The following is a 13,206-nucleotide window of genomic DNA, read 5'->3' as shown; positions in this document are numbered from 1 at the left end:
GCTTTGACTACTGTAAAATGCCTTGAGTTCCTGCTGCTGGTTGTTTCAACATTTAGGGACAGACAAGATATCGCTTGAGTAGACGACTTCTGGCATTGAGTAAAAACAAAGATTCAGCCTTTTTTCTTCAGCCGCAAAAAGGAAAACGGTGCAAACTGCTGTGGTGCATTGGACCCAACCTAGCATGGTAGACTGTTGCTTCAAAGTTTTCTAAAGCTGTTTCCTTATCAGCAGTTATCAATGATTGGTTCACTACAAACTTTTTCATCCAAATTATGCAGAAGTACTTGTAAGAACAGTGATGAAATCAACATTGCTCTAGTATGTAAAGCCTTTATGTCGTCACCATGAGAAATCCTAAATGGCCGTAAAAAATTTACACAATGTATATACAGTCGCAGTCCCTCCACCAAACACCAAGTTGGTGGCAGGACTGATAAACTACATAAAAGATTGCACACCATACTTCCTTGATGTAATTTTCAATGATTGCATTCAGACTAATCTTTGAGAGTGTATTAAAAAGAACATTGACGAAGATCAATATCATCAGTACTGTAGCGCTAATGGATACATTTACTATATAAAGGGTATGAGGTTATTATAAATAGCTGATTAATAGGAACCGTTAGGTGTGATCTCGGTTTTGTTAGCTACTATAGACTATAGTCTATAGAAGCTATTGGGATGGGTATCCGTCCGGCGTCCGGCGTCAGTCTGTATGTATGTATGTATGTATGTATGTATGTATGTATGTCCGTTTGTGAGGCGTCCGTCCACTCAAATATCTTGAGAACCGCAGTACTTACTGATTCGATATTTGTTGTGTAGATTAAAAATATGATTTTGAGAAACTGTTTTTTTTTAATTTTTTGATATTGTTGAAAATAGGCAAATTAATGCCAAAAAAGGTGTTTTTGATAAAAAATCTTCTTCTTCATAACCGCTGGTCAGACAGCTTTGTTATTTGGTATACAGGTCCCTAGGGGTAACCCAACTTAGATTTGTTCAAATTGTGATGAAATATGCAAATGTGTATTTTTAAGGAATTTTTTTGTCATTTTTGGTCAAAATTTGACTTGCATTGTATGTAATTCTTGTACTGTATAAACCCTATCAATTCACCCAGAAAAAAATAATTGATATGATTTAAATAATTGAATTAATTAGGAAATCATCAAAGCCAAATAATTTTTATGTAGAATTATCAGAAAGTTCAACCTTTTTTGACAGTTCGTAGTGAAATGCTTACCATCTTGGAGGATTAAAACATGTAAACGCAACTTTCCTGAATCCCAACTTTGACATATTCTGAACCGTCATTTATTGTGCCCTGTATGTTATCTAAAAGAAATTGCTCAAAATAGTCAATAGAGATAGAGGTAGAGAAAGTTCTAATTTCCATTTATGGTTGACTTGGTAAGGATAAAATAAAATTACTTTTGAGGAAAAAAATAGAGTGGTCAATTAAAAGAGTGGTCAAAGTGATAGGGTTTTTATGGTAAAGCTTCGCTGTAAGATTCCTCATGTGCTATTTATAGCAATTGTGCAATCTTGTGTAAACAGTGCAATGAAAGTTACATGATTCCTTATAATGCTTTTGATGACCTTGAACTTCTTAAGTTTCAAACATTTGTCTCTTCAGTGTGCTTTCTCTGCGTATGTACAGTCTCAACTTATTCAACAGAACTCACTTACAATGTTAATGAAAGATATCCACCTTCTTCATCAATACATGTGTCACAAAAGGTTATTCTCTACATATTACACAGCAGAGCTCTGTCAACTGTTGAGTTGCTTGTTTTTTCAAAACCGCTGGTCAGACAGCTTTAACATTTGGTTTACAAGTCCCTAGGATGACCTATTAAAGTGAGATAATTTCATACAGTCAGGAAATACTTAATTTTGTATCCATGTCTATTGTAGCTTCAGGGACTTTGGCCCTATGTTTCATGTCCAGGCAATATTTTTGAATACATTTTATCGCCCGAGAAATATTCCTAATTTGCGTAAATCAAGTATGGCTGCCACTGTTTTTCGCTTTTCACTGCATTTCACTTAAAAATTATATTTAATCTACACAACAAGTAGTTTTTGTTTCCACTCTGTATTGAATGTATAGAATGACAAACAAAATGACTAGTAAACTCTAAGAGGAAGAGGTGAGACAGTGCATAATTCGAATAAATATAAAACTTAGTAATTGGAACAAAATCGTTGCTGTTAATAGATTTCTTAAAAACATATTGAGCAAATTGACATTTTATTAAAGCATTTTGATTATTTAGTGTATTTTTTTTTGTGTGTGTGTAGGCAATGCATAAAATCATTTAAGATTCCTCATTTTACATAACTGCAATATGCCCCTCCTACCACTTTACTTTTCCCTTTCTTTCACCTATAAATGACTATACATAATGTTAAAAAACAACCGAGATCATTAGAAATGTTTCTTCATTGTAAATTTTAGTAGGGTCATGGAAATTAAATACCGCAAGTTTAAAGGCCTTTGTTAGCACGAGATTGTCTCATCAGAAAATTTTACATACCGGATTACAATGTCAATGGAAAACAAAAGGCTATCACACCTCCATAATCCTCTTACAGACTAGAACAAAGGCGATCCCAGGGATCGCGAAAAGTACCTTTAATGAAGTTTAATTTACCCAAATGCTAAATGGGTCTTATATGCCGTTCATACACAGGCCATTGAAACGTCTCTGAAACGGTTCTGGGCCAATACTGACACAGAAAGTTATGTGTGGACCCTCGAAGTGGTTCTGAAGCGTTTCAGATTTTAGACGGTTTAGTCGGCCCGACCAGAGCCGTTGTAAGGATTAACTCTATCCGCAAATCGCTGTGTGGACAGACTGAGCCGCTTCAGAAGCGTTTCAAACGCCCTCACGCGACAGGTATTTGTAACATAAAACAAACAACAACCAATATACAATATTCACTTTCGCCATGGCTGCCGAACACAGTACTACATCTCGCGGTATACTGGTCCGACGAAGAGATAAGCTTGCTACCAAAAACCCTATCAATTCGACCAGAAAAAATTCATTACGATTTGAAAAACGTCGAATTAATAGGAAATTAAAACTGCCGAAATAATTTAGTAGTCGAATTTATTGGAACGACGAGGATGAAATTTAAGCGAGACATGTTTGCCATGTTGAGACTGCTTCAAAGCATGGACTGTGAAATTTTGTGAGGTCGACAAATTTCGTAACAAAAAAACCTCAAACGCACGGCCGCGATTACAGACGGAACAATCTGTGACACTGCCACCGGCCGCTCGACGGACGACACGTAAGTTGACATCGTGTGCCAGCCCTTGGAAATATATTGTAACTCCTTGACAGGCAGATGAGATAGTCTTATAGCGTTTGATGCATTGAAAGTTTGTAAAAATAATAAAAAATGACATCACCGATCATAAGAAACGTGGTGTTGAAGATAATAGTTTTTAAAAGAAGACTATGACGACCATATTTCTGTAAGTATTATCTAACTTTAGAAAACCAACATCTGAAGATTTACTTCAACCAACACTTTTGGATTTGTTCCACTCTTTATTATAAGATTAGTCGAATTTCTGGAAAGTAGGTGTACATTTTCGATGTCTGTGTATCGTCTACACCGAAGTCATATCCGAAAGAGTATAATCAGTTCGCGACAGCGTAAACCTCTCTCTTCCTCTCTCTCTCTTCGGCATTTCAATGTTTTATATTGTCGACATTTATATATCAGTCTGAAGTTTCAGGTCACTGCTCATTGCAAGTAGTTGATGTCAATTTTTCCGTATCGGGCATGGTCTCTATCGTCACTCTAACGTTAGTGTTTTCCTGTTATATTCCATATCAAACTCAAAACACAACGTGAACAACGCTGATAATATATTGCATCTTTCGTATCGAAAACCGGTAAAGTTCGTAACTGGTGACATGTCACGGCCTGGAGAAAGTTCATCACCATCGATCGAATGTCCGTGGCGCTTTTGCTTCCAAATAGACATATTGAAATGCACAGGGAACTTCGCGGTATGGCAATTATATGAATTTTACCGTGAAGAAAGTCTGTGACTTTAAAGTGGCCGTACAACCAACAATAAACATGGCGGAGCAATGATACTTCGATTTTTTTTATTGCGACCTCGACCGCTGGTGAGAGCGAGTCGTCTATTTTTTTCCCACCGGCTATTTGGCTTTGAATTTTCAATTGCCATCATGTGCTAAGTTAAAGCTAAAAACAAGACGGGCGTTCTCTGTACATCAATAAGCCTTTTGAATATGAAAAAATCGGACATCTGAACCTCAACACGCAGCTTGAAAGTTGTTCTCCGAATCAGGACAGGGACATCGGCCCGGGACATCGGTGAGGCCGGATTTCACGTAGTAGCTATGGAAACCGACGGCTCGTTCGTTGTAAGAAACCATGCGATGTACGCTCCCTTGTTGGACCGTGGAATTTCGCCGTATCGCCTCTACAGACTACACAGTCTATTACCTAACCATGCTAACAATCACACGATAGTTCAGTAACATGTCTTCATTAATCTACCGATCATCGACCGTCGAACACTTCAAAAACAATGGTCGCGGTCACGGATTCAAGGACGTTCACAAGACACTATCAATAAGTGGCGCGCAGAATTATTTTTTCTGGTTTTGAGAACTTCTAAAATAACTTGTAATCTGTATATCTTTACACATCGAACCGATATTGTATACCTATCACCGTCGAAGTTTATGTCTTTCACTGTAGAGTTCTTTTTATCCAAAACACATATTCAGAAGAGTCCCACAGAGCAGTCAAATGAAAGGATAATTGCTTCAAGCGAATGAAATTGCACGAAAGAATGAAAATCAACAGCACACCATGGACGTGATTTAAAACAATAGCGCTTGTGAATAGGACTATTCTATTTGAGTAAAAAGTGCAGTTTTTCTCGCAATTTTAGCAACTGTAACGACCCTTTATTCTTTAATACCTTTCCATACTTGAATTAAACTAGGTTTAGGGCTTATACACACAGTGTACACTGATGTACAGAACTTTAAAAAGTATTCTGCTGGTAACGAACAGGGGTTTACACTCTAATGGGCGCAGTAAAACAATGGTCACCTCCATAGGTTCAAGGACGTTCACGGGGAGACACGATGGCAAATAGTGCAGTGTCGTAAAATTGCTTAGACTAGTTTTAAGAACGGTACAATATCTGGTCATCGGTGTACCGCTACCTGTGAATCGAAACGACAAGTGTAGACCTATAGCTTCGAAATTTTATGGGAGAGACACCACGACTGAGCCCGACAGTAGCATAACAAACTATTCCCAATTGTGCGTCCGTGTTTAATACAGACATCTCTGTAGGTGATTCTGGTTTCTCTTGAATCAAAAGTCCGACATTGACAAAATTGACATAAAATAAGTCCGAAAAGTTATGTTTTATTCAACTAACTGATTCATCTCCTTTGATATCCCCTATTAGCTACATGTAAACAGTCCGGAAAGACTGACATCGATGTCTCCCGGGCCCCCATTTCTTCACCGTTTGCAAAACATCTCATCAGCCGGACGCATGGGCAATGTCTTTGTACGTTGGTCAAAACTAATGACAGTATAGGTCAGGATGTAACATCGGTCAAAGTAATATTAAATATGGAAGACGAAAATGCTTTCATTGATTGACAAAAATGAGTAGAAACGAGTCAGTAAATATCGAACCATAAAGGGGAGATCGAGACTGCCATCCCCCATGATTAATCAAACTGGGAACAAAATATATATTTCGATCAACAGACTTACACAACCAGAGACAGCATTTTATTCAGCTTTAAAATAAGTCACCGCCTTTCCTATAATAACACCCCGTTTGCGTTTCGATCTACTCTGCTCTGTCCCCAATCGGTATGGCCGTCCGGGTTTCGCCTGCCGTACTGACTGATACATGGTTATTTCTTCACATATTTTTAGCTCCCATAGCCATATGTATATATGGCAATGGAAGCTATTCTTATAGGCTAGGGAAATGTCTGTATGTCTGTATGTCTGTATGTCTGTATGTCTGTCCGTCAACATCAAAAACTCCAAAACCGCTGCACATTTCATCCTGATATTTGGTGTGTACATGGATGATGGGCTGTAGATGAGATTTTGTTCAAATGAAGTTGTCATTGCCAAAAATATGCAAATTAAGTGAAAAAATGTAAAAACAGTCAAAATTGAAAATCTCAATAACCACTGAGCAGATTACATGAAAAATTAGCATGTAAGTACTTTTGGCTGACCTGAAATAATTGTGCTTTTTTGATTTTTTGATATTGTTGAAAATATACAAATTAGTGCCAAAAAAGGTGTTTTTGGTAAAAAATCTTCTTCTTCATAACCGCTGGTCAGACAGCTTTGATATTTGGTATACAGGTCCCTAGGGATAACCCAACTTGGATTGTTCAAATTGTGATGAAATATGCAAATCTGTATTTTTAAGGAATTTTTTTGTCAATTTTGGTCAAAAATTTATTTCATCAAAACCGCTCGTCTGACAGCTTTGATATTTGGTATACAGGTCCCTAGGGATAACCCAATTTGGATTTGTTCAAATTGTGATGAAATATGCAAATCTGTATTTTTAAGGAATTTTTTTGTCATTTTGGTCAAAAATTTGTCACATCAAAACCGCTCGTCTGACAGCTTTGATATTTGGTATACAGGTTCCTACAGATAAACTAAATATGATATATAGAATATATGATGAAATCTGCAATTTTGTATTTTTTGTGCAATTTTTGACATTTTTGGTCAAAAAATGTGTTTCTCAAAAACTACTTGTCTGATGCCTTTGATATTTGGTATACAGGTTCCTGGGGGTTCTCCAAGTGTGATGTAGTGAAATTTGATGAAATCTTCAATTTTTGTATTTTTGGGTCAATTTTTGCCGTTTTTGGTCAAAATATTTGTTTCTCAAAAGTTACTCATGTGATAGCTTTGATATTGGTATACATTTTATACATAATTATGATGAAATCATCAATTTTGTATTTTTGCAGCTAATTTTGCCATTTTAGGTCAGGCCATCCTGAAATGAGCTATCAAAGATCTCAACCATCTTCATCAATACATATGTCACAAAAAGTTGCTCTCTACATAACCACAGAGTATCATAGACAGAGTGGCAACACCTATTGTTTAAGGCGTGAAGCGGTTACGTAAGCAATCCGTGTTTGCCTCGCCTCACGAAGCTCGTGGCTCTCTTTTCGAAGAGTGCCGACCATGCACCCTTCGGTAATTTCGGATTTTCACCAATTGTTAAGCGAAAGTATGTTCGACAAAGTTTGTCTTGTTGTTGTCGTGTGGTGCTGATCGGAATTGATGTGCTGGCAAAAACGGGAGTGTTTTGAGCTTCAGGAAAGTGGGTTTTACCGTTTTAAAAATTCCTCTCATATTTTTATGAATATATAATGAGTGTGTTTGAACCAAATTTGAAAGTCTTTATCGATACTGTCTGGTTTTACTCAATGGTTTACGGTCAGTCATACCGTCTTTTACACGTGCGTCAAGAAAGGACATGTTTATGAAACTGCTGGCGTGTTATGTTTTGATTGGCGTGAAGCAGTGTTTCTGGCCTGAGAGCTCACAAAGTAACTATGGTTGCTACGCGACTGGCAGTACGATGCCATCTCGTCGTATGTTTCGCATAATCTCGTGTAATTATCAACCACAAACAAAGCCCACAAAAGTTTAACACCTTTGAAGCTCATTTTATTATGAAAAGCCAATAGTCAACCGAGACGACCATGGAACAAAAGGCATGCAAGTGTTGCCACTCTGTTTATGATTCTCTGTGACATAACACAGCAGAGCTCTGTCGACTATTGGGTCGCTTGTTTTTTTCAAAACCGCTGGTCAGACAGCTTTAATATTTGGTTAACAGGTCCCTAGGATGACTTAGTGAGATGATCTCATACAGTCAGGAAATACTTAATTTTGTATCCATGTCTATAGTAGCTTCAGGGACATTGGCCCTATGTTTGTGTTATCTCATACAAAGAGAAAACAAGCTGAATCAAGCTGCTATACGAAAATGCTAGTGTTGATCTCATAAGTTTTGGATATTGGTTATTCCAAGAAAAATTGACAAAAACGCACGTTCCCGATGGCACCAGAAATAAAATCTGACAACAGTAAATATTTTATTTTTGAAAAAAATAAATAAATAATAATTATATAATCATTAACTTCAAGTTGGACTGACTCTTGATTTTCCATGAAAATTTGACAAAGCTTCAAGTTCCTAATACCATCTGAAAGAAAATTCAACGAAACAAATACTTTGTCTGATATTTATTTTTAGAAAAAAAATTAAGTACAGATTTGTAATTTCATTTCTATTTTGACAAACCTTGATTATTCCCCAAGTGCAAAGTTGCATCTCAGATAAAAAATAAAAAACTAAAAAACAAAGTAAGCAAAGCAAGGTTTTACATGTAGCTCTCTGAGCTCGACTTTGCAGCCGGGTTCGTCCTCGAACAGGTCAGTGATTTCCTCAGGTGTGTTTCTTGCAAGATTGGCGTCCCGAGCAACCAGGCACGGTATCTCGCGAGATGAAAGAGATTTGTTCTTGCGACGTTTCGAGTAGTACCTATTTACGGCACAATCAAGTATGGCGCACGTGTAGAGCGAGTAGAGCGAACTCGTATCAAGGTGGTATCACGGTAGTACTGAAAATTAGCGGGGTTATTCCCAAAGAAGACGTTAGAGAAGACGCCTTGTGAAGGATGTAGATGGCCGTAGGTGTATTACCTGTTTGTCATGTTCTGTGTATTATCAAATCGCGGGTATGTTCACTTGCAGTGCGCAGATTGTACCGTACGGCGGTAGTTGCAAATCGTTTCATCACTCGCGTTGACCCAGTGCTTGGGCGCTACAGAATCAAAACAAGTTGTAGGGTCGACATTGTAAGAAGATTTTGTGAAAAGAGTATTGCATCGCAACTTAGTAACGTAGACGAAATGTTCAGCCCGCCGACTGGCATCACTGGCATGAAGACGTTGGACAGGGACGCCTTCCGACGAGTGGTGACGGTTCCTGCCTTGAAAGTTGAAAAACGCTGCCTATCCAAACTGATGAAATCCAAAGACTTCGACAGTGTTATTTTGAAGCGAAAACGCTGTCATGTCAAAGTTATTAGAGACATACGGGCAACGAAGGAGACGAAAAATTCTTGCTCCTCGACCCGGATAAGGTTTGTGCGCCCAGCTCACTCGGAGATGACGTCATCCAGTGTCTGCGGAAGAATAACATCGAGGAGAAACTATTTGATTACGATTTGGAAATCACGTACAAAGACTGGACGGCTGATGAAATTTTGAGAGCAGCTGTCCCACCAGACGTTGAAGTCATAAGCAGTTTTAGTAGGCTAGGGCATATCGCCCATATGAATCTGAAACAAGAGCAAATGGAATATAAAAACATCATAGGTGAGTGTGTTAGAATGATCATGGATGTACAAAAATCTATTTTTGTACATCCATGGTATGATACAGGCTTTTGGCGTGTACATCCATGATGTATATGACACATCAACTGAATTGCCCAGTGGGTGTTTGAAAGTGAAAGTAAACACTGGTGTATTGTAGGGTTACATTAAATCATAATTATATCATGTCAGTTGAAGTACCATGTAATTATAGTTTATTATAATTTGTAGAAACAGATGGGGAAATGGGTCAAGACAAGCTCACTCTCTACCACTAAAAGACTATGTAAAATTTGACGTGTGGGCGTTCTATCTTTTAATCCGTCCTATGGATAAATAGGCAAACTTTATGCGGAGATTTGATAGCAACTTAATGATTCCGGTACTATCATTTTTTTACACCATAGACAGTGGAGTGGATCTTCCACGCCACTCATCTATGCCTGGTAACTTACACAATGGTAAGAGGGACCGTGCTTACACATATCTTTAATCTTAGGTGTGAACACTGGAATTGTATTTTTGTGATATTGTGTTCAAAGATTTTCTCAGCATCTTTTTATAGAGTGCACACAGTCTTATGAACAATTTCAGTGCATATAGAACATTGCAAAGGTTAAGTAGCTTGTTTTAATTTCTGCTTTATCAATCACAGATGTTTGAAGAACTCAAATAAAAGGAATCTAATATTTTCTGTTTATTCAAAACATGCCATGCATTTCAGGTCAAGTGATATTGGATAAAAACCCTGGCATCAAGATGGTGGTTAATAAGGTCAACACAATAGACAATGAATTCCGCTTTTTTGAAATGGAAGTGATGGCTGGAGAAGCAGAGACCATGGTGGTGTCACTCAAGGAGAATCACTGTACTTTTGAGTTTGACTTCTCCAAAGTTTACTGGAATCCAAGACTGTCAACTGAGCATGATAGGATAGTTGGGGAATTGAAGAAAGGTGATGTTGTGTATGATGTCTTTGCTGGTGTCGGCCCATTCGCCATTCCAGCTGCAAAGAAAGGATGCCAAGTGCTGGCAAATGATCTGAATCCAGAGTCCCATAAATGGCTTGAGAAGAACGTCAAACGGAATAAGATGCAGGATAGAGTTGAGTGTTTTAACCTTGATGGAAGGGAATTCATCAGAACAAAATTGAAGAAAGATTTATTAGAAAGACACAAAATAAACACTGAGATCAAAGACAGGGCTTTCCATGTCATCATGAACTTGCCTGCATTGGCCATTGACTTCTTAGATGCCTTCCCTGGCCTCTTCAATGATATCTCTGATGAGGTCAGAGGTGAAATGACTTTACCCACAATTCATTGTCACTGTTTTTCAAAAGCTGAGGACCCATGCAAGGACGTCAGAGAGAGGATAGAACAGGTGTTAGGGTCCGAGCTTCGAGAACCGCACATACATAATGTAAGGGATGTGGCACCCAACAAGGAAATGCTGTGTGTCACATTCAGTCTGCCAGCAGAAGTAGTCATCAGTGAGAGGAAAAATGTGACCAAAGGTGGGTAGGAATTGGATCAAAGATGCAAATTTCATTACTCAACATTAATACGACATACTTCCTTGCTGCTTCAGAGAATGATCTAACAGCTATTCTTTACTGCAAATTAAGTCAAGAAAACATTATTAGTGTTAGCCTTTCACTGCCACCAAATGATTTTGATCCGACTTATGTAAAGGCTGCTGTTCATAGATGGGATTGCAAAGCAATTTCAATGGTAACTGAAAGCAGAAGAAATTATGAAAGCAAGTGTGCCTTTCTGTCAAATAAGTTAAATTTTTTGTATTTCCAAACATGTCAAAATGTGGCTAAGGTTTGATCCATGCTCAGTGTTCTATATATAACATCCTATATTCGAAATTATAATTGTCACTTTACATTGAATTAAAACCTCGAAAAACACACTGTATAATTTATTGTTATCAATAATAATATTTTCTCTTTTGTTGTTTTATTCAGTGGCTGACGGAAATGAACTGGAACCCCCAGCAAAGAAGCAATGTGTTGAAAAACACTGATGATGATATGGTTGGTTTCACTTAGTGGGACCCTTTGTGGCTCAGAACAGACATCCTCTGAAAAGATTCATTCCTTATTTTCAGGTTTTAGAAGCAAGAAGTGGTTCAAGTGCGAGAATGATATTCCAAAAGTTCTTGACTTCAGTAACTATGAGTAGCTATAGATAAGTTTTTCTGTGTTAAATTTTCAGTTAATATAATTTCTTTCGCATCATCTGTATGTGTTGTGTAGACAAAACCTGCATCAAATTTTTTCATTTCACATCATGGTGAAAAGGAAATTGAAGTTGCAATACAATTGATTCCTTCCAGGATGCTTTTCAACATACAACTTATCCTTTCACAGCACAGGAACAAAGCTATTGTCATTTTAGAAAGATGTTGAGTGTGTTTCCGATAGATCTGTTTGAATGTATACAAGTACTTTTTGAACTTGAGGTTACAATTTTAGGCTAAATTTTTTTTTTTGAATAAATCAGTCAATTAAGTCAAATTTGTTTAAAGAGTAGTGTACACAGTAATTTTAATGAAGAATGAGAGACTTTGCCTTTAAAAAGGAAGCTTAGTACCCTCTGAGGCTCTCTGATTCTCTGGGGATAATTTAAAGCTCCTTCAAGTCATGACATTTTTAATCGCTGTTCAGTGGACTTTGCTGTACAAAATAGCAGCATTTCTCTCACTAATAAATATCCTGTAACAAATTGTTGAGTTTTAGACTCCATTTTGTTTGCGAAAATTTTGTATTAGTTGAGATATAAGCAGTATTGTGTGGGACCATGAAATTGTGATCTACTAAGCATGTACTCGGCACTGCCTACAGACTGGGCAGAAAACAAAAGGTAAATTCCGGTCTACCAGAAGAACTACGCGTGATGTATAAACAAATTGCAACCTGCTGTAACTAGCTAAGAAGTGAGTCCAAGCTATACTTTTCCACGCATCGTAATGGTTAATGTGCCAATGATTGAGAAATACTATGTTTGACCTTTCCACTGAAATATAAAACTAGACTATCCTACATACTGGTGAAAGTGATGGAAAGAAAATGGATAATACTTTGCTGATTGTATGCAATAAACATCTTATTGTGTACCTTTGTTTTTATTCAGTCCATCATCCAACAGGCGTTAGCCCAATTACAGGATGAGGTAATAACCCACTAACTCCCCCAATGGAGCACTGAGGAGTAAAGTGCCTTGCTCAAGGGCACCTTTGTATGTACTCATCGTGAAAGGCGCCCTCAGACAATCATCCATTAATACCATATAATGAAGACTGGGCCCAGTAATCTACACGTGTACCAGTATTATACAGGTGCTGCCAACGAAGCTGTTCGTGCAAAAATGTGTTCGTGTGCAAATTTTCAACGGGATGGCGGGCAAATTTAAAACCAATCAGCGGGCGAGGAGAAAAAGGAACGAATTTCAGTCTACAGTGGTCACGGAAAAAATTACTGGCATTGAGTACTTGAACATAGAGGGAGGGGAACACACGTACGGTAGTTGATTTTCAGGGAAAATTAAGCGCCCAACTCAGAGGGGAGCAATGTCCACAGATTCTGGTAGCTTTACACTGAACGCGGATGTCTATTACGATCCATGCAGTGAACGAATTCGTATCACACTAGGTGATAGATAATTGTGTAAATGAAATGTACATGCGGGTTTATGTACATCTTGTGGGCGGCAATA

The 13,206-nt window shown here is 37.8% G+C and overlaps 1 protein-coding gene across 1 annotated transcript; it reads left to right on the top strand.

The window, feature by feature from the left end:
* Positions 1 to 8,709: 8,709 nt before the first annotated feature.
* On the top strand, positions 8,710 to 12,216 carry LOC139149114 (tRNA (guanine(37)-N(1))-methyltransferase-like). The gene is given in 4 exon segments (XM_070720675.1): positions 8,710 to 9,200; positions 9,203 to 9,482; positions 10,206 to 10,997; positions 11,457 to 12,216. Coding segments are annotated over 4 exon segments (1,545 nt in total). The 5' UTR covers positions 8,710 to 8,786; the 3' UTR covers positions 11,516 to 12,216.
* The last annotated feature ends 990 nt before the right edge of the window (positions 12,217 to 13,206 follow it).

Source organism: Ptychodera flava, chromosome 14 (assembly GCF_041260155.1).
Source record: "Ptychodera flava strain L36383 chromosome 14, AS_Pfla_20210202, whole genome shotgun sequence".
NCBI classification, from domain to species: Eukaryota; Metazoa; Hemichordata; class Enteropneusta; family Ptychoderidae; genus Ptychodera; species Ptychodera flava.
This window is presented reverse-complemented; position numbering and strand designations above follow the sequence as displayed.